The 21421-nt window shown below is 44.0% G+C and overlaps 1 protein-coding gene across 1 annotated transcript; it reads right to left on the reverse strand.

Annotated features, from left to right (window-relative positions):
• Window positions 1-18785: 18785 nt before the first annotated feature.
• On the reverse strand, window positions 18786-20960 carry LOC101770300. The gene is made up of 5 exons (XM_004967156.1): window positions 20590-20960; window positions 20179-20492; window positions 19926-20137; window positions 19717-19869; window positions 18786-18977 (listed from the first exon to the last, which is right to left on the reverse strand). Exons 1-5 carry the CDS (start codon window positions 20958-20960, stop codon window positions 18786-18788), a joined length of 1242 nt encoding a protein of 413 aa, XP_004967213.1.
• Window positions 20961-21421: the final 461 nt, after the last annotated feature.

The raw sequence follows: 21421 nt of genomic DNA on the forward strand, positions 1-21421 counted from the left end.
TTCTGTTGGCAGTTGGAATCCAGTAATCCCGATTAATTCATGAAGGTTTTCCCATCCACATGGGGCATAGAGTTTCAAATAAAAGTTTTCATATCATACTGTTGTGTTTCATACAGGTTCCTTCTGTAGTCAACTACCCAAACTTGCTTGGGATTTAAAGGTTGTGTTATTGCACTAGTCGTGTCAAAGTAGTTATCATAGTCTTGTACGTATGTCCTGTCATTGTGAACCTACAGATTGTAAATGTATTTTTGCAGTTGTAATCAATTTAATTGGATATGTTGTACGAAGTTTCCCTATAACAAAGGGTGTGGGCCATTATTTTTGTTGTATTACCAATGTCTTTTTACAAAGCACAGTACACTCACATACACGTACGTATATTTACCCTATAAATACATGCAGTACACTCTACCCATACGGGAGCACCTCCGAGAGACTGGACTAGCAAATCATGAGATTGATAAAGTCACTACAAGCACTTCGCAATCGCAATCAACGGGTACATCACGCTACCAATAAAATGATAGTTCCATTAATTTTTAGATTAAATCTAGAAAAATATGAGCATCAATGCTGAGTTGAGGAATCAAACCCAAATAGGCAAATTACACCAAAATAAACCTATCAACTGAGCTGCCTTAGTTCATGACTAGCTAGCGTATTTGTTCTATAGGTTGTCCAATTTCACTACTGGAAAACTGAGCATTCGTCCAACACGTTAGTACCGGATGGCTTTTCATCCGGTTGTCACGCACAGTGCCACCGGAGCCCCTATAGTCCGGTTTGGAGTCTCAGCCGGTACTAAATGATGACATGGGGACCAGGTGGCCAATGGCTAGATTCTCCTTGAAGCCATTTAGTACCGATTGTTAGCTTCAACCGGTACTAAATGATGTTTACGCACGTGTGTACCAGCTGGTAGCTACAACCGGTACTAAATATCACAATTTAGTACTGGCTAGAGCCACCAACAGTACTAATGTACATCCAATAAAATAAGCTCTTCTTCCTACGCGAGCCCGAGCTCAACCATTTGACCAAGAGCTCGGGCTTCTTCACTCCATGAGCGACCTAGGGGAGGTACTGCCCATTTTTTCCACGATTTGTGGGATTTCACTCTTGAAACTGTTCTAAAGGTTAGCAGTTTCATCCTTCCTCCTCTCATGGTTAGTATTCTATGTTCTATGCTCTGTAGCTAGAGAAATTTGTGCTTTTTTAGAGTGAGGATGAATGGAGAGTTTTTTCATTTATACATGCATGAAGAATGTAGATTTTTTTACTTATAAAACTCTATTCGATATTGAGAAAATCGCATTGGATGTTGACAAACATGTGTTGTGTTAATAACTTTTAGTACCATGTTGAAATAAAAATAATCAACTAATTTTGTTGCTTTACATAAGTAAATAGACGAGCTCAAGCTGACGGCAATTCGGGACAAAGTGGAATGCTGCCGAAATTCCCCACAAAATTTGTACGTTTAATATCCTTAGTTTTAGTGAGACTTTCAAAAGGCTAATTAGAGTAATTAAGAGTTAAAACCACACTTAAGCTCTAAGATCTTGCCATGTTTGAAATTTCAAAGGCACTTAACACTTGAAATCTCACAAAAAGGGGCAAAACAAAGTCAAACTAAGTCAAATAAGAAACTAAGTGTGTAAAACCAGCAATCTAGGTTTGGGAAGTTGAAAAACATTTAAAAGTCCAACTCCCAACTTTTGGAAACATTTCAATTTCACTAGTGTCCAAAAATACGTTAAAAAGCTCGTTTTGGGGGTAGTTGTTAAATTCAAATTTTATATAACAACTCAACTTTTTACCAATATAAAAGTTGTAGAACTTTTCAAATCGAACAAATTTTTATTATTTGAGCTTTCACTGATCTGGAGTGGAAGATATTCAAATTTTGGATCAAAGATCAATTAAAATTCAAACTTAACTCAATTTCAAACTATCTTCTTAAAACCGGCGTTCTTCCGAAGTTCACTCTCTTTTATCTTCCAATCTAGCCAAGATCTGCACCTGAAGCTTTTGTAGAGTTTGTACTCTGAGGTTTGAACAACAAGTTTGGTATTTGAAAATTTTCAAGTTTTGTTTCGAAATCGTGTGCCTTTTCGCTTCAAAACTGCTGCCCTCACGCGCCATCGCGTTCTTGCGCTCGAAACCGTGTGCAGTCATCGCACCCGGCGTGTCGCGCCGCGCCACGTGGCACCTCACCGTTCATGTAGCGCCGCCGGCGCTGCGACCAGACAGTTCGGCTGCTCGCCCAACCCGCTCTCACGTGATCTCCACCCCTCCACGCCGCATCCTCACTGGCCTATGGCCTGAGCACACCTCTCCGTGGCTCGCCGCCATGGCCGCCACGTCGCCGCGCTCCACTGGGCTTCATCGCCGGCCACTCACCGCCGCTGACGGGACAAGTCGCTCACTCCCCCTCGCCCAGTAGCCGCGCGTGGCAACCTAGCTCTCTCACGCCAAATTTCACCTTGCCAATCCTCCGCCGCTCACCTGCACACGCCCACGCCACTGGCGGCCAACCGCCGCGCTTGCAGCGCTTGCGCCAGTCGTCCGCCACCCTCTTTCCCTCCCCCAGTCGCCGTCGAGCACCAAGGCATCCTTATCTTCACCTCCTCACCCTCGGCTAGCTATAAAACCCCGTCACACCCTGAGCTCACTAACGCACGTGCGACCCACACCTCTGCCAGAGCACCAGAGCCCCGCCACTGCGCCCCTCCATGGAGCCCTGCTCTCCAACCACCCCTGCTGCCTCCTAACCCCTCCGGTGGGCCACATATACGCCCACGCAGCCTCTCGAGCTACCTCTCGGCCACTAGCGCCACCGCTGGTGCTGGACCAGAGGCCTCCCCGCCACCGCAGCCGCCTCTCCGTGGAACGCCACCGCCAAGCCCCCTCTGCTCGAGCTCCCTTCAGCGCAACCCCTCATGGTGAGCCCCTCATCACATCCCTGCTCTTTCCCAACCCTTTCCTCACCGGAGCCCACCGGAATTTCACCGGAGCGCCGCTGGTCGAGCCCAGGGACTGCATTGCAAGTCCCCAAATCTTTCCAGGGGCCTGAGTGTGAAACATTTTATCTTTTCTATTTTACTTTTGTTTTAAAAAGGCTAAAACTTTGAAAATGCATAGGAAAATGTAGAAAAATACTAAAAATACAAATCCAACATTGTTAGACTCCTGGTGATGAGTATTTTTACGAAAAAATGGTTTTGGACATGTTACTATTGTGTTTTTCCCTTAGGATTTTATTTTTGTGTTTAAGCCAATAAATGCTTTATAAATCATGGAAAAATGAGAAAAATATGAATCCACCTCAGTTGTTTTACTCTTGGCATGCTTGTTCTGAATAGAAATTTTGCAACACTAGTTTAGTTGTGAAACTCACTGAGTTGAGTTAAATGCTTGAATGCTTGGTGTGATCTTGTTATCTGCTCTATAAATAGAAGGAAATAGGAAATGAAAGATCACTTTTGTTAAGTCTTGATGCCTCTGTTTAACTAGGAAAAATACTAGCTTCTGGTTGCTACATGTTTTAACTTGCTTAATTAAATGCATGTGAATTAATACACTTAAAACATGGTAAATGTTACATTAAGTTGTTTAAAAATTTAGAAACAGGATAACTTTCCAAATGAACTTTGAGCAACCCTAGAATAACCCCCACCTTTCTTTGTGAAGCCTAGATGTTAAAACCTTATATGTGTACACAATCACCATCAAAATCAACCCAGGTTTTAAATCACAACACACCTTACTTTACGAAGAAATCAAGTTTAAATCCTTGTCTAGGTGAGTATGGCCACAATGCATGATACACTTCTGCAATAATTCATGAAATGCATCCTGCATATGAAATCGTGAAATCTTGAACTGTTGCATATGCATCTCGTGTAGAAGCGAACCTTGCCGATGGAATGTACGAGCTACTGTCAGCAGCTGAAGAGGAACACTATGCGGAGCTGCATCAGATCGAGGCCGAACAAGACCCCAGCCAAGCTTCGAACGACTTGCAAACTAACCTAGATCAGGAAGGCAAGCCCCGGAGCATAACCCTAATTTAAAGTTCATGCAATATCTATGCTCCTTATGTTTGTGCATTTAAGTTCATAAGAGTTGATTGAAAACTTAGTTGCATGATCTCAGGTACCTATGTTTGAACACTAGTATGATAGGTCGAGTAGCTACAATGCTAAATAGAACTTGGTAAAAGTCGAGTGATTTCCTGTCACTCGCGAGTTAGAGGAGCTGCTTGCTTACTTATGCTACAACCATAAGGATGACGGGTGGGGCTGGGCATTTGGTCTAAATCGATGGATTGCCTCATTTGTCTAGTGATAAATGTGCTAAGGCTGAAATGTGTCGGTGTTCGTGGTCAAGTGTTTGAAAGTACTAATCTCATACCTAGTATGGGATAGGGAAGCCAAGTACCTAATTGAACCGGGACGTGGGCGTATGTCCCCACTCTCTCTAGAACCTAGTTCCCCTGGTGCATCATGTGGGTACAAGTGCAGTCATGGTACAGCGACGTTCCGGGACCATGGGGCATTGTATCCAAGGGAAGTGGGCCCGACCACATGCCTGGGGATTGATAGGGAAGGCTGACATGTGTGGACCATCATGGTACACAATGTCGTGGGGTTAGGTTTACCTTGCAAGGTTTAAAAACTCGATTCGAATTATCTACCTCTCACAGTTTGAGACTGCTTGATCACTGTGCTGCACTAAGTAATAAGTGGAACAGAGAATGTTTATTTTAATGATGATGCTTGGAATAAAATGTTTGAACAACATGCTTGCTTAGAACAGGTGATTACCTAGAATGGTTAATCAACTAGAACCTGATGCTAAAACTTGAAAGTAAGGACTTATCTTAGCTGCTTTTGGCAAAACAAACCCCTCAACCAAAAGCCTTGCATGCCTAGAAGTTGGTGGAGTAGTTACCACCCAATGGTTATGTCTTGCTGAGTATTAGTATACTCAGCCTTACTTGTGGCTTGTTTTTCAGGTAATATGGTAGATGTCGATGAGTATGCTGCTAGCTTGACTTGGCCGACCCAGCTCCCTTCGAGTTGGACAGTCGAGTGGGACCCATCCTCGATTGGCGAGGATCGCAGTAACTAATAACATGCTAGGCTTCACCATGGCATCTCTGCTTCGACGTCTAGATTGTCGCTTTATTTCCGCTGCTTAAACTCTAAACAAGTTACTTTATGCACTTTTGAACTATTGTGGTGTATTAATTATAGTGGGACCTATGTTTTAATCTACTGGATTGTTGTAATCTCTGGACTCACCTTTATGTGAGTATGCTTTATTTCGATTAGAGACAAGTGGTTTGTTGGGTATTACCTGACAGACTACCAGTTTGACTTGATTAAAGTGTCGGTTCACATGTGAGGTGAAGTTGAGTACACTTTAGCCAGGTTAATTTGGGTGGTTCTGCCACAGTAGGGATTTAATTTGCTCATTGAAAGTGGTCCGTAAAAGGTCGACAATATTTTTCAGAAAGATTTTTTTATATTTGTTGCTTTACAAATGGAGAAGTAAATTAAAAACTTTTTGCAGATGGATCGGCAATGGATGTACGGCTACCGATGATCCATGTCGTTCATTCATGGCCTAAAGACTTTTCCCAGAGCAGTAGAGGCCAACAAGTCTCCGAAGGGTTTCATGTGTTGTCCATGCAGAATGTGCAAAAATAACAAGGATTACTCTGAAAGAAATACTCTACACGACCACAAATTTCGTTGGGGTTCCATGGAAAACTATATTCTTTGGACCAAGCACGGCGAAAGAGGACTTGTAATGGAAGACGGTGAAAAAGATGATGATGATAATAACATTCCAGTTGACTAGGCTGAAGGTGGTGCCTTTGTAGATTTCGAAATGGGCGAGGCTGAAGAAGATTTTGCAGAAGACGAACCACCTGATGAACTAGGTCAGGTGTTGCTAGATGCAAAGAAAAAGACTCCGAAAATGCCAAGCAGACAAAGAAGTTTGAGAAGATGTTGGAGGATCACAAAATGTTGTTGTACCCCGATTGCAAACAGGGCCACAAAAAGTTGGGTAGCATATTGGAATTGATGCAGTGGAAGGTAGAAAATGGTGTGACCGATAAGGGATTTGGACAGCTATTGAGAATCATAAAAAACATGCTTCCCGAGGGTAACGAACTGCCCTCAACCACATATGAAGCAAAAAAGGTTGTTTGCCATCTAGAATTGGATGTACAGAAGATACACGCATGTCCTAATGATTGTATCCTTTATCGCGGTGAGGAATATGAGAAATTGGATGCTTGTCTTGTTTGCGACGTATTGTGGTATAAGATCAGGCGAGATGACCCTGGTGATGTTGAGGGGTAGCCTGTCAAGAAGAGACTTCCAGCAAAGGTGATGTGGTATTTCCCTGTAATACCATATTTGAAGCGCTTATTTAGAAATAAGGCACATGCTAAGTTGATGCGATGGCACAGAGAAGAACGTAAGCAAGATGAGAAGCTGAGACACCCTGCAGGTGGTTCCTTGTGGAGAAACATTGGTAGAGAATTTCTAGACTTCGAGAAGGACGCAAGGAACATAAGGTTTGCTTGAAGAACTGATGGAATGAATCCATTTGGTGAGTTCGGTAGTGCTCATAGTACATGACCTGTGACCTTATGTATCTTCAACCTTCCTTCTTGGTTGTGTATGAAGCGGAAGTTTATCATGATGCCAGTCCTTAGCCAAGGCCCAAAACAACCTAGCAATGACATTCACGTGTATCTAAGACCGTTGGTTGATGAACTTACTACTCTGGAAGGAAGAAGGTGTACCTGTGTGGGATGAGAACAAACAGGAGACTTTCATTCTCAGAGCATTGCTTTTTGTAACCATCAATAATTGGCCTGCACTTAGTAACCTATCAGGATAGATGAATAAGGGATATCGGGTGTGCACTCACTGTCTAGATGAAACCGAGAGCATATATTTGAAACACTGTCGGAAGGTGGTGTATATGGGCAATCGTCGATTTCTTCCTGTGAATCACCTTTTAAGAAAGAAAGGAAATCATTTTAAAGGGGAGCCTGACACTCATGTTAAGCCTTTGCACCGTAACAGAAAGCATGTATTTTCTGTGATAAAGGATGTGAATGTAGTCTTTGGTAAGGGTTCCGGTAGCCAACCTATTCCGAACGACGATAACGGACGTGCAACCATATGGAAGAAGAAGTCTATATTCTGGGAGCTACCTTATTGGGAAGTTCTAGAGGTCCACAACACAATTGACGTGATGCACCTGATGAAAAATCTGTGCATAAACCTACTAGGATTCCTTAGTATTTATAGGGCACCAAAGGACACATTGGAAGCAAGGCAGGACTTGAAATGTACGGAACAATGAGAGGACCTACATCCAGAAAAGAGAGAGAATAGACATCACTACTTATGTCCTATCAGCTACACTCTCAGCAAAGAGGAGAAAGAAAGCATGTTTGTTTGCTTGAATAGTATGAAGGTCCTGTCCGCGTACTCCTCTAATATACAGGGAATAATAAATGTGAAAGAGAAGAAATTCACAAATCTAAAGTCACATGACTGCCACATCCTGATGACACAGTTGCTTCCAGTTGCACTGAAGGGTATTCTACCAGAGAATGTGAGATTGGCAATTGTAAAGCTATGTGCGTTCCTTAATGAAATTTCGCAGAAGGCAATCGATCCAAACAATCTAATAAAGCTACAGAATGACGTGGTCCAATGCCTTGTTAGCTTTGAGATGGTCTTTCCACCTTCCTTCTTTAATATTATGACTCATCTCTTGGTTCACCTTGTTAAAGAGATAACCATTCTGGGTCCAGTATACCTGCACAATATGTGGCCTTTCGAGAGGTTCATGTCGGTCCTAAAGAAGTACATTCGCAATCGTGCCCGTCCAGAAGGAAGCATCACCAAGGGATATGGAAGAGAGAAGGTCATTGAGTTTTGTATTGACTTTATTGATGAACTTAGTCCGATAGGGGTCCCCGTGTCACGCCATGAGGGCCACGTGAAGGGAAAGGGCACACTCGGGAAGAAAGCTAATATGAACATACATAAGACTAGAATCCTCAAAGTAAACTTCATAGTTCTGCAAAATTCATCCTTGGTGGCTCCATATATGGAGGAGCACAAGGATATTGTACGATCTGAAAACCCAGGGAAGTCTGAGGCCTGGATTACACGGCATCACATAGATACTTTCGCAACATGGATCCGACAACACCTCATGGGTAACGAGACAATTGATGAACAAATTTAATGGTTGGCTAGGGGACCATCTATCTCGATATTACAATACCAAGTGTACGAGATAAATGGGTATACATTTTATACGAGAGCCCAAGATAAAAAGAGTACCAACCAAAATAGTGATGTCCGTATAGTTGCAATAGACAATAATGGGAATAAGGATAGCTACTATGATGTCATAGAGGAGATATGAGAACTTGATTATGGGCCTTTGAAGTCCCTCTGTTTCGCTGCCAATGGGTGGCTGGAGGAGGCGTAATGAAAGACCGTTATGGGATGATAATAGTGGACCTCAACTAGATTGGATATAGAGACGAACCATTTGTCCTAGCCAAGGATGTGAGTCACGTTTTCTATGTGAAGGACATGTCAAGCAAACCCAAGATGAAGGCCGGTAAAAAGTCAGAAGACGGGCCAAAACGTCACATAGTTCTGCGAGGGAAAAGAATCATTGGAGTTGAGGACATTTCGGACAAGTCAGAAGATTTTGATCAATTTGATGACCTTCCTCCATTCTCAGTTGAGGTTGACCCCAGCATCCTATTATCCAAAGAGAGCGCTCCATACTTAAGCCGCGATCATGACTAAGGGACGTTCATCAAGAAGAAGATTATCAATGTTCCATTGAAAAATGATGAGTAGGTTTAGAACTTTAATATTATATGGTATTATGTGGTTATGTGATGAACTATGTAATGTATTTTGTACAATTTGAACAATTATGTGGTATTTCTCTCGATTAATGATACTGTTCGTACAATCTGGAGTAAATAAAACAAACACAAATTCATAAATTATTTTTGCATGGTCAAAATATTAAATATTTGCACTATTTTGGCTCATCAAAAGTATGGAAACATTAAATTAGAAGCAATTATACAAGTACATTGTATAATGATTGCATAATTGCCAAATTTATTATAGCTAATATTTCTGAATATTTTTGCATTTTTAAAATAGTAATTTTCCTTTTTGTGATTAGCAGAAGTATGGAAACAATTCACATCCTATTAGTAATTATAAATTTCAAATTTTACTATCCGAATAAATTGTTGTATGGTGTACAAATAGTCAACAGTAAGGTATCAAACTTTTTTCAATTTTTTGCTAAGTTTAATCCATTTATTAAGCATAAAAAATATAGCAGCAATTTTAGAAATAAGAAAAGAAAATAGAGTGCGTGCGGGAAATGAAACACTGGAGGTAGATTAGTACCGGACGGGGGCCTTGCCCGGTACTAAATTCTCCCAGTTTTGCCTCCCGCCTTTTTGGCCAGTACCGTGCGAAGGCACTGCCCGGTACTAAATGACACCATTTAATACCAGGCAGTAGCTAGCACGGGTACTAAAGGCCAATTTGTACCGGGCAAGGCATCCGCCCGGTACTAATCTGCTCAAACCTACAAAAACCCCACTGCTCTTCTTCTCTAACACTTAGCCGTGCAGTCGTTCCCTCTCCAGATCTCGCCGCCACTACGCGGCCCCCGACGTCATCGTCCACCGTCACCTGCCGCCCTGTGGGGGATGCCCCTAAAAAGGGACCCCGAATGCCATTCGTATCATTCCCTGGATTAGTAGATGATACGGGCATTTCACACAAGAAGTATCACATCCGTACTTCATACAACTTTTATTGATTATTTACGTAAGGTTGAAAAAAAGAAAGAATACTACTAATAATACAAGAGGGGCTATAGCCTCAACCTTAATTATACACTGAAATCCTACGTAGCAGTCCCAAGCCTACAGGAGGCTTGGCTCCTAAGGCAGATCCTCAAGATCCTCGTCTTCCTCACCAGCAACTTCCTCTTCTGAAGAAAGAAAGGAAGGGGAAGCAAGGGTGAGCACCATACAATGGGTACTCAGCAAATCCAACAGTTGTTGTATTATTTCATGCAGGATTTCAACGGATAGCTGCTAGTTTGCCTGAAAGCTAGTTGTATGCATAGTGTATATGGTTATAAATTGAAGAAAATGGAATGCAGATATTTATAAGTTGTTGGTCCTGGAGGAGAACTACCTCCTAACAGTCCTAAACTTTAAGAGCATTAGGATCCGTCAGGGATTAACCGAGCCGGCTGTTGCCTTATTTCTAGACACATCTTAGGACAAGCTTGAATCTCATTCTTTTTATAAAAGAGGTTATGACTAATCAAATGAGAGCTTTAGCTATGTGAGCTCTTGACTGTTAGCCTTGGCTATTCGAATAATTTTCTAACTCTGCAAAGAGGCATATAATTTACCCGCATGTTCATTCAGCCCATTCCTTGATCATAGGCGGTACTGACCTACGAGACCTGTACCCATCGGTGTCCATCTCTGGATGACATCCTCTAGCTCCATCTACGAATAACCCTAGGGCCTAAGCAGGGGACATTCCAAGTCCACTCAGGGACACTAACCCGGGAAAATAGATGCATCATAACGTGGCATACAATGCCACCAGGCCCTACGGACCTCAACCAATGACCCATGCCGGCCGGACCTGTGATTCTACGAAGGTCCTGCTCCAGTCTATCCGTTGCCTACCATGGTCCTTTGGGATGGTTTACTAGATTCTGTAGTGGGTGTGAATCAAGGCCTCACATGTTTAGGCACTCCCAAAGCCTGTATCTTTTTGGCACGTGCGGATGTAAGATTCACTAGAAAGATTTTCTCATGAGCCGGTCCTCATATGAACAGAGTAAGCTTTTTAGGATAGGAACCTCTGTCGAGGCTACCTTCTTACTCGCGGGTCCAACCTTAATTGATTGCCAAACTCACTTGGGTTATTTTTATGCCATTTTAAAAACACTCTCACTCTTCCTTTGAATTCATGAGTCATGATATGACCTAGTGTATATGGGGTTCATGATGTCAAGGAGGGCTCCAAATTATTAGGACGAGCTAAGCAAGGGAATAAAGGAAAATATGCAAAGCTTATAAACAAGTTATTATCTTGGTTTATTTTATTAGTAAAGCTTGGAATCAAAATATGATGATGATTTGTGGGACTTGCCTTCCTCGAAGTCTGGGTCATTCAAAACTTCTTCTTTGTAGTCCGGATCCTCAAACGCATTTCTAGTGTCATCATTTTCTACATTATCGTAGTTATACGTAAGCAATCAATCAATCAAAGCAACACATCAAACATGGGTTAAATGGATAGAATTAGGGTTTAGAAGCCTTGGGTAATTGCCTAGAATTTTCAAGGATTTTTCTAGGGCTTTTTGGAAATGGTTCCTATTCATGGTCACATGAGATATAGGGTTTTTCTTTTCAAAAATGGGATGGAGATTTGATTTGGGAATTATAGATATGGGTTTTGGGTAAACAAGGGAGGTTTGGGTTTAACTGAGTTCTAGTATTTTTGGTGAATTTTTGGTAATTTTTAGGAATATCTAGCTAAGGTTTGCAAAGTTGTGTGTGCAATAATGTGTGTGGTCGTAGCAGAGCAAAGGAAGGAGATGGGAGAGGATGACAGGCGGGCCAGGGGGGTTACACGATGTGGGGAGCTGGCGTGGTCCGCGTGGCAGGACACGTGGTGCACACGCGGGCCACGTGGTGCACCGGGGAGGGGTGTGTGTGTACAGTGCATGTGGACACAGTGCACGGGGGAAAGAGGAAGGCGCGGGATCGGTGTGGGGCCACACCGTGACTGTGCCGTTGCGCCCGTGGACTCGTGCGCGTGGACTGAACGGGGCCATGGGCATGCGGTCCATGCGGACACGGTGCCGGGAGGGGAGTAGAGGGACGGCGCCGCCCGGCTTAGGATGTCGGACCACCGCGCGAGGCAAGGCAGTTCATTGGAGCGGGCTACGCCGGTTGACAGGCGTCACTGTTCAGAGCAAGAGATGGTCGAAGGGCTAGAAGGGGCTATGGCAGACTCAAGGGGGGTGGTGTGGAGGTCGGGGAATGGCTTGTGGAGAGCGGGCGGCTCGCCAGAGTAGCCGCGATGGCGCGGCCGTGGGAGAAACGGGCGCTAGAAGGGGTCTGGAGCTGGGCTTCGGGTGTGAGCGTGTTGGTGAGTGCAAAGCGCACTCAATAGATTGGTTGGGTAGGGCGGTGGCTGGCCGAGGCGGCACCGGTGGCTCGTCAGGATTTTGGCAGCATGACGGCCAGGTGGGGAGATGGCCAGATGGGTGAGGAGGGTAGGTAGTGGCGTGGACACCATGATAGCCCTACCTGTGCTGATTCTGCAGGTAGCAAGGCGGCCGGAGTTGGCCGACAACGGGCTGTGGTGAGGTTTGTCAGCGGTGGTGGGGCTGGCGAAGAGCAGCTGGTTGGAACGGTGCTTCGACACAGGGAGGAGTGGCTATTACCGTGCGGAACTCCTTGACTTCAACCCGGCCTGGCTCTAGGTTATAGAGCGCGGCGGTGGGTGGAAGAGGTGTGGTGGGGTCCTATTTTCCGACGAGTGCTAGTGAGGTGGAGAGGGGAGGGGCAAGGAGGGGAGGAGGGGAGCGGAGGGCTATTTATAGCCTGGCAGAGGGGGGGCTTGGGTGCTCGGGTGTCCTTGGCCGAGCTTGTCCTGGCCGGCCAGCGATCAATGGTATGGCGGCGTGTGGCGGTGGTGGCAGGAGCAGAGGGGACCTGCTCTGGTGAAGATAAGGGTCACAATAAATGCACCTAGTGTAGCTGGGTACAGCGCGCTCGGTGGGGAGGTGAATCCGGTGGGGGTGAAGGAGATCGGGGTGGGCATATCGCCGGTGGCGTGCTTTGGTGCGCGGGCAAGTGGATTGGGATGGCTAGGTTTCGGGCAGAAGGGGAGCCTCTGGCCTATGCAGAGGGTGGTGGAGGCGTGGGCGACTGCGGCGCGCTCAAGAGCGAGCACTGGAGGTGTCTAGAGGTCCGGGTATGGTGCATGGCTGGCATGACGTCACGTGCGGTCAGGGGGAAGGGAAGGGGGGAGGAACCAGAGGTAGGGGATGACGGGGTTGAGGACTAGGCCACTGGCTTGCCCGGCTGCTAGGCCTTGTGTGTGTGAGAGAGAGGCAGAAGGGGCGAGGCAGGCTGGGCTGGGAGTAGAGTTGGGCCGAAAAGGGAGACGTCAGCCTGCCTCAGTTTTTGGTTGTCTCTCATTTATTTGACTATAGGTTTGAGTTCAAATTTGAAATGCAATTTCAAATTTGAGTGGGTTTTGTTGCAGTTGCTTGAATGGAATATTAGGATGTAATATTTGGGGGTAGGGTTAGGTAGTTGGCTCAAACATATGCATGTGTGTTCAAGAAAATTATATTTTGATGCAATATTTCAGATGCAAGGCTCTAAGGCTTCAATTGCTATATAAATTTTAGAAAAATTTTTGGGGTCCATATTTTAAATGCATCGGAAAATTAGGATGTTACACGCCCCAGCTCCTCCTCGACGTCTGGCCGTTACCAGCGCTCCCCGGCATCACAGCGCACTCCGCGCCATCGCAATCCACGCTCCTCCTCGACATCCGTGCCACCCACCACCCCGACCAACCGGCCCCCTTCCTCGACGTCTGGCCGCACCCGGCACTCTCCAGCATCGTAGTGCACTCTGCCCCACCGCAATCCACACTCCTCCTTAACGTCCGCACCACCCGCCGCCCCGACCAACCAGCCCTCTTCCTCGCCGGCCGCAGCCCCAGCTCCTCCTCGACTTCCTCGACGTCCGGCCACCCCCGGCGCTCCCCCGGCACCACGACACGCATCCTCCTCGCAAGATTCCGTGCTCCCCGATGCTGGCTACCGTCCCGCCCTGGTCAGCCCCCCTTGCTCTTCGTGCCCTGCCGCCGCGCCTTGCTCTCGTGCTCGCGTGTTGATGGCTGTTAGCACACCAAGTTGTGAACTGCAAGCGTATGGATCAGTTGTATCTCTTCCCTCAGAGTATTCCCCAAGGTTTATCAATTTGTGGAACTTATAGCACAAGATCTATTTTAACTAGTATTGTTAGTATGGACTTAGTGTTGATGGTGATTCAGATTCAATCTACTAAGCATGTACAGACAGATAATAGATAGAGCAGAGATAACCAATCTAGAGCAACCTAGACTATGCATATGTTGTAATTCCAAGCACAGATAGAAAAGTAACAGAAATATGATCCTAGTAAAAAGCATCTTTAAATCTACACCTCTGGTCCGGATCCCGAAACCCCCCCACTTTACACAAGAAAGATCTTGTCACGGTCACCTCTATCAGCGCAAGCAGGTTAAACATGTCATACTCATGGGTAGATCAGGCATGCAAATCCGGTCACCACGACCACATAAACATCCTAGGTAACCTATCATTGATTCATAGATTGAGAAGCAAGCAAACCCAATAAAGCATAAAACCATCAAAGGAGACACTTAGATTGCTAAGAATATGAACACATCTATTACTTCACCATGAATGATTGTATATCACAAGATCACCACTGAGATCCTACCTTGATCTTGATGACTCCTAGCTCTAGAACTCCAGTGTGATATTCATGCAGGGCAATCATGCTAGCAGAGGTTCGCCTACGCTAACCCCCAACAACAGCATGGCCCTCGGCTCTCCGGAGAGGTGTCTCTCAAGCTCCTTCTGCTTCTCTGCTGCTTTACGTCAAGAACGTCATCTTGGATATGGGGCTCGGTAGTTTTTTTGGGTATTTATAGTCCAGAGAGCGTGTAGAAAAAATTGGAAGGCGAGGGGGCGAAGGAACCCCCAAGCCGATCGGCCTAGGAGGGTCCAGGCCGATCAACTTGGGCCTTCCTTTTGGCCTCTTATGTCTTGCTTTGTCTCCAAGTCTTCTTAGATGCTCAGGAGTCTTATTTTTACTTGCATGTGGGCCTGGCACGTCGGTAGCTTTGGGATGAGATTGGTCTTCAATAACCCTCCAAATCTTTGCTTGATCTTCTTTGATTCCTCCTTGATACTAAAGTCATCCTTGCCATATCTTCACAAACTTAGCCCTTAAGTCATCTCGGAGGGTTACTTGCCAAAGATGGGCATCGAAGGGCTCCAAAAGACCCTAGGCTGATTGGCCTAGACTCCTCTGGGCCGATCGGCCTAGGCCCTTCCTAGGCCCGTTGGCCTTCGTCTTCGTCTGGTTTTATGCTCGTTCAGTGCTTTATCCAAAAATATGCTTCTAGGTCCAATTCCTTGCAAAAACGGAACATCCTCCAAAATATGTTGCACATGTGAAAATGACCGGTTTATTATGTGTGATCAACAATTTAGGTATTAAATTCATGTCATTATTGAAGATAAACAGGGGTAAAAGTGTGTCAATAATGAGCATCAATAATCCCCTTATGCTTAAACCTTGCTCGTCCTCGAGTAAATCTTCAATAGAAATCAGCGTTGCCTTTCGGTGTTCAATCCTGCACTTGCTCACACACAAGAAAACATAATGCTCTCATAAGATTTTTCATTTAATATTCAAGTTGCAACCATCCTTCTCTAATATGGAGGGTAGATATCATTTAAGCACATCCCACAATAAATTTATTCTTTTGCTCTCAATTTCAAACAAACCTCAGAAGATTTTTAATAAAAAATTTTCATAAAGAAACTAAACCGAGATCAACAATTTAAACTTCCTTGCAATTGCTCATGTTCTGTCAGCTCATTAAGTCTCTCAAACCTATGCTAGAACTTTTCCAACCTGTCATCACTCAAAAATATGTGTAAGGCTTTAACTGGATCTTTGGGAAGGTTAGTCCTAGCAAAAATATTATAATTAGGATATTATCAAAACAGGAAAGAGTTCTATGGATCTTACTGAGACTTGTCAAAAAGGTCATGGAAAATAATTGCTTACGGAGAGGGAGAAAATGAACACACACATTTAGATAGTGGACATGTGCAAGGCAAAGAGTGATCATGAGGAACAAATGAAGTCCTCGTAATCGTATTGCACATGGTTGGAATAAAAGTACGAAATAATCCTTAATCTTGAAAGCACTTGGGATCTTTACAAAGATCAAAGAACTGAGGAGTACTTTATTTCTCGTTTTCTTTTTCTTTCTTTTCCCTTTTTCTTTCATTCTTTCTTTCTTTTTCACAATATATTTTTTCTTTTTGCTCCTTAGAACTCTTTGTAATTACTCAGCAGTAGTCAGAGACAATGCAATGACTCTCCCCTCATGCTTAGAGGATGCTTGTCCTCAACCACGAAAAGGAAGAAAGATAAACTACTAATGTATGTACCAAAATCTTCGATCTTCTGAAAAAAATATTTTATTCCTCTAGAGGGGCTTCTACGTCAAATTTTAGAGGCAATAGAGGATGGAACACCTCAGGCCGATCCGCTTAAGGGTGTCCATGCTGATCGGCCTGGCCCTTTTTGGCTTTTGTTTCCTTCACTTTTTATTCCACGCACTGGTGGTTGCCTCCAAGTCTTGATTTTCTTGAAAATGCACTGATTAATCTTCTATATCTTTGTTGAAATAATTTCCATACTCATATTGGGCTGTGGTCAAGGAGGTAGTCACAAAAATGATATATTTGGGTTGAGGTTTGGATGCCTAGCGAGGTTTGCGAGATTCCTGATGTGAAAATTCACAATGCATGGACAGAAAGGCTAGCAATAAGAGGTTACACAAAAAGGAATGACCAGCTTCTAAGTCTCATAGCACAGAAGAAAATCCTGAATTAATTCACCCAAAAATAAATTTTGCAATCTATGGTTCATATAAATATTTGACTTTGGATGGGTAGAGCAATTGCACAAAGTATTATTGACAAGGTTAGCATGAGTTGTAACCAAAAGTAAAAGAGCCTTTGATCCATTTAAAAGAGAGAGCAATAACCAAATATATGGGTCCAAATTATCATAACCTCTTTATAAAGATAAGCTGGTGTTTATGTCAATTTTAGTTCGTGTTAGAGAGAGCATTAGTTCAATGGTGTAATAACCAAGTACAAAAATTAAACAAAGCGGAACAATCATCATCTTTCAACATGACAAGAACTTAGAGCATCACAATTAATTGCATATCATTAGGTTCAGATGATGCCTATTTTATTTAAGCAATGACATGGTGAACTAAAACACACAAATTGAAAATAAAGAGAAAATAAAATAGAAAATACTACGCAGACCCAACACACATGCTGAAATAAATAAAAGAAAAGAAAACTCAAACCATACGTGTGCATATTTATTTGATTCATTTGGTCTTTAATCCAAGTCATCTTGTGGTGGGTCATAGTGTGGCTCTCCCTGCTGCGCATCTCCCTACTATTGGTACTCGTGATATCCCTACTCGTAGTGCTCCTGCGCTCCACCTTGACACTAATCAGGAGGCACAATTCCCATCATGCCGAGCTGATAGGCGATAGTCAGGTTTACATCCTCAATCCTATTGGCGGCTCGCCTCACAGCATCTGCATCTGGTAAATTTCTTTGTATATATGCACCTATGATGCGCGCACTTCTCTATGGCTGTGGTAGGTGACTGTATTAGAGCAGACAATGTAGCATATGATGGGGTCCCTGAAAAGGAGGTGGCATTAAAACTGTGCAAAGCATATGGAGGCGGTGGTGGTGGATGCACCGGTTGCTGAAATTCCAGACGTGGTTGATACGCTGGTTGCTAAAAGTAGGGTGCGTACAGGCCTTGTGCCCATGCTTCTGCCGACGCCTCCAGCCATTGCTCCTACTGCCATCCTTCAGAAACTCCATCGTAACTTGGTGCATTTTGAAACTCCATCTGCCATTATCTTGTGGGTGGTGGCAGTGGTGCTCCTGGAGCTGCTAGCGAGGATGAGCCTTCAATTTTTCGCCCTCTTTTGTCTTTCTTTGCTGGGAATAATACTCCTTCCAGCAAGTCATTTTGGCCCACATGATAAATTCCAAGTCTTCTATCAGACAATTTGAAATTTCTAACCCCAACTATATAGTCATTATCTTCATCACCGCCGATTAAGTGTGTGTTCTTCATGGTCATGGCATCGACTCTTCCAACTTTCATGACCCATGCGGGGAGCCTTTCAATATCCGGCTTTAAGCATGCTTCTATCATATTGAGATAGCAACCTGACCCAACTGCTCCAGTTCCAGACGTGGCTTCAGCAAGCCATCTTCTAATCATCATGTAGGAAGGGTCAATGACTTGCTTCTTCACCACTGCGCAATAAAGCTAGTCCATCTCTGGGTCAGTAATTTTAGTCTCTTTCATCCTCCCAGAGACATGGTGACACATCCAAAAATGAAATATTTGCAGGGTGGGATTGCAAATATTTTTCTTTTGCCGATTATCTTCTTTGGAAATCTTCTTCCAAAACTCTTTCAACTCCTCTTCTTCTACCTCACCGAGTTCTGGGGCCTGTGGATTGAAACCCAGAACATTAGTGACGCCGCCATATGTTATGACCTTCTCTTCATCTCTTATTCTAAAAGACAAGCATGGTATTTGTTCGGTCATGTCTTCGTTCCACCTCATGACTTACTTCATAGTCATGAACATTTCAACAGCCACATCTTCTTGCACACTAATTGGACCGTTGAGAGCAAACTGTATCCAACCAATATTGCTCAGAAGCTTGTAAATATCATTGTGAAAACCAATCTTCTAAAGAAAATCATCGTCGAAATCATGGTTGGCAACAAGTCTTCCTTCAATTTTATTTAGCCTTTCCTCTTCTTCCTTTCTCTTTATGGTGAAGCCATATATAGACATCTTCTCGGCGTACCTACTCTGAGAGCGAGTTGCTCTCCTCGAAGGTTGTGGCACAGCTTCTGGAATTCCATGCGGCTCATCAAACTGCATGAAAGAGCTTCTTGTGTTCATTCCACCGAGCAGCATGTTGTCGCTGTGTGGTGCCTCCATGTTGACGTCGCCCCCTCGCGACGACTCGAAGATCGAGTACCACCGTGAAGCACTTGACATAGATGAAGCTTCAGCCGACAATTACGACTTCTTCGACCTTCCAAAAAGCCTTCCAAACCTCTTCATTTCTGCACACTTCAAAGAAAAAACTTCACCGGGGTTTCTTGCCGACAAGAAATTGCACAAGAGCAAGAGCTAGCAAGAGGTACTTGCTGAAATTTTTGTTTGCTGGAATTTTTGTGTATGAGTGGAGTTTTGAAATTTTCAGAGGCTATCCAGAGGTGTCCTTGCTATTCTTCATGGAAAATATGATGAGCAAATATGAGAGGGGGGTACCTACCAGAGGAGGGGCACGGGAAGCCTTAAAAAGACCTCAGGTCAATCGGGGTAATTTGTTTAGGTTCTAATTTTGGCCAAAAGTGAGAGAGAAATTTTGAATGAAATAAATAAATGTGGCTCAGAAAAATTCTAATTCTAGGAACACCAATGAGTTTTTCAAGTTTAAGCAAATCAAAATCCTATGGTTATGCGAGTCCTAGCATGTATCAAAAATTTACAAAGTAAGAACAACACAGGCTCTACTCGTGTGTTTATCATGAAAACAAGTCAGGCTAAACATCATGATCATGATGAAAATGATAGGATTAGGACCAGCGCTTGGTGTCGGTGCTACAGTCTTTGGCACCCACTTCTTCACCATCTTCAACTTCAATGTAGGCATAGGCTTGGCTATCTTTTTGGTCTTCACAAGCTGGCGTTCTTCCTTCTTTTGGATGACAGCAACTTCTGCTGGCTTCTTTTCTTCTGCCTTCTTGTTCTTCTCCTCCTACTTGACACAATGATGTGGCATGGTATATACTTTCTAGAAATCATATTGCATACCTCAAAGCTTGGGCGAAACTTGAATGCACTTATAGTGCCATTAATATTGAACTTGATCTCACCCTTCCCAATATCTATGTTTGCTTTTGCGGTCTTCAAGAACGGCCTTCCCTGGATGAGTGGGGATTTAGCTCCTTCTCCCATCTTGAGTACCAAGAAGTCAATAGAGAAAAAGTGATTCCCAGTCTTCATAGGTACATCTTCAGTAATGCCTTCAGGATAGCGAACAGTGTTGTCCGCCAACTCTAGGCACATGGCAGTTGGTTCGGCTTCGGCAGGCGTAGCTTCTCGAACACAGCTTTAGGCATGACGCTCACACTTGCGCCAAGATCACATAATGCCCTTTCGAACATCAGTGCTCCAATTGAACACGGGATGGTCAGACATCCAGAATCTCTTTTCTTCTCGGCAGCTGGATTAACGATTGTAGCACTGCACTCTTTTGTCATCTTGATGTGGTCTGTAGTGAACTGCGAGATCTCTCGCTTGTTCATCAGTATATCCTTGAAGTAGCAAGCGTAGGTTGGAACTTGTAGAGCATCCAGTAGTGGCATATTGATGTTCGACCTATGCACAACTTCAACAAACTTTTCAAATTTTACCTAGACGATGGCGTGGCTTTGCTGGCAGAATCTTGTTGTCATCTTGATCAACCATCTCAAACTTTGGCTCTTTCATTTCAATCTCCGGTGCTGGGGTAGGTGTCTTCTCCTTTGAAGTCATCTCTACTTTAGAAGCTGGTTTAGGCTTCCTAGCTCCCATCGAACGTTCTGGATCTTCTATTTTCTTTCTTGAGGGAGTTTGAGTAGCTTTAGCTGACTCTTGATTCCTCGATTGTCCCGGCAACTTCCCTTCATTGCTTGTAAAATGCCCATCTAATTGTGTTACTTGAGTCTCCAGCATCTTCATCATGTTCATCACTTGGTGGTTCAAACTTTCGACCTCTGTCACCTTGCTATCAATGTTATTCAAAATCTTGTCCATAGCCTTGAACTTAGTGACAGTATCTTTATTAATCTTGCCTTGCTCCTCCATGAACTTCTTCAGCTGAATGCGTAGAGGCACTGTGTTCTGGATGGATGAGCTTGCATTGAATCGATGTCTATTCTATCCATACCGATAGTTGGATGGTGAAAATCACTCTTCCTTCTTCATGTAGTCTAGCAATTTTGCTTCCTCTGGACAGTTCTTCCCGACATGGCCGTAGTTGCCACACTCTTCACATGTTGATCTTGCTTCTGCTACCTTCAGGTCTATAGCATGAGCTGTTTTTAACTCCATCTTCTCTAGTCTTCTCATTAGCGAGTCCATCTTTCCTTCGAGTAATTGATCACGCTCCACCTGCAAAATTCCTTGTGTATTTCCAATAGGTTGAGTTGGGAATAGCGCTCAGATGATGCCCATGCATCGTTGTCTGCAACCTTCTTGAATAACTTGAAAGCTTGAGTTAGGGTGAGGTCTATAATTAATCCTCCAGCTGATGCGTCGATGATTGC

Source organism: Setaria italica, chromosome IV (genome assembly GCF_000263155.2).
Source record: "Setaria italica strain Yugu1 chromosome IV, Setaria_italica_v2.0, whole genome shotgun sequence".
NCBI lineage: Eukaryota > Viridiplantae > Streptophyta > Magnoliopsida > Poales > Poaceae > Setaria > Setaria italica.

Bases quoted from the DNA above. Each gene is read 5' to 3' on its own strand.
- LOC101770300 (XM_004967156.1), bottom strand. From the start codon at position 20,960: ATGGAGGAGCAAGGCAAGATTAATAAAGATACTGTCACTAAGTTCAAG. The intron at 20,493-20,589 runs GTTTGAGATGGT...AGTTGTGCATAG, and splicing joins ATTGAAATGAAAGAGCCAAA to GTCGAACATCAATATGCCAC. The intron at 20,138-20,178 runs GTGCCTAGAGTT...GCTATCCTGAAG, and splicing joins GAAGCCGAACCAACTGCCAT to GCATTACTGAAGATGTACCT.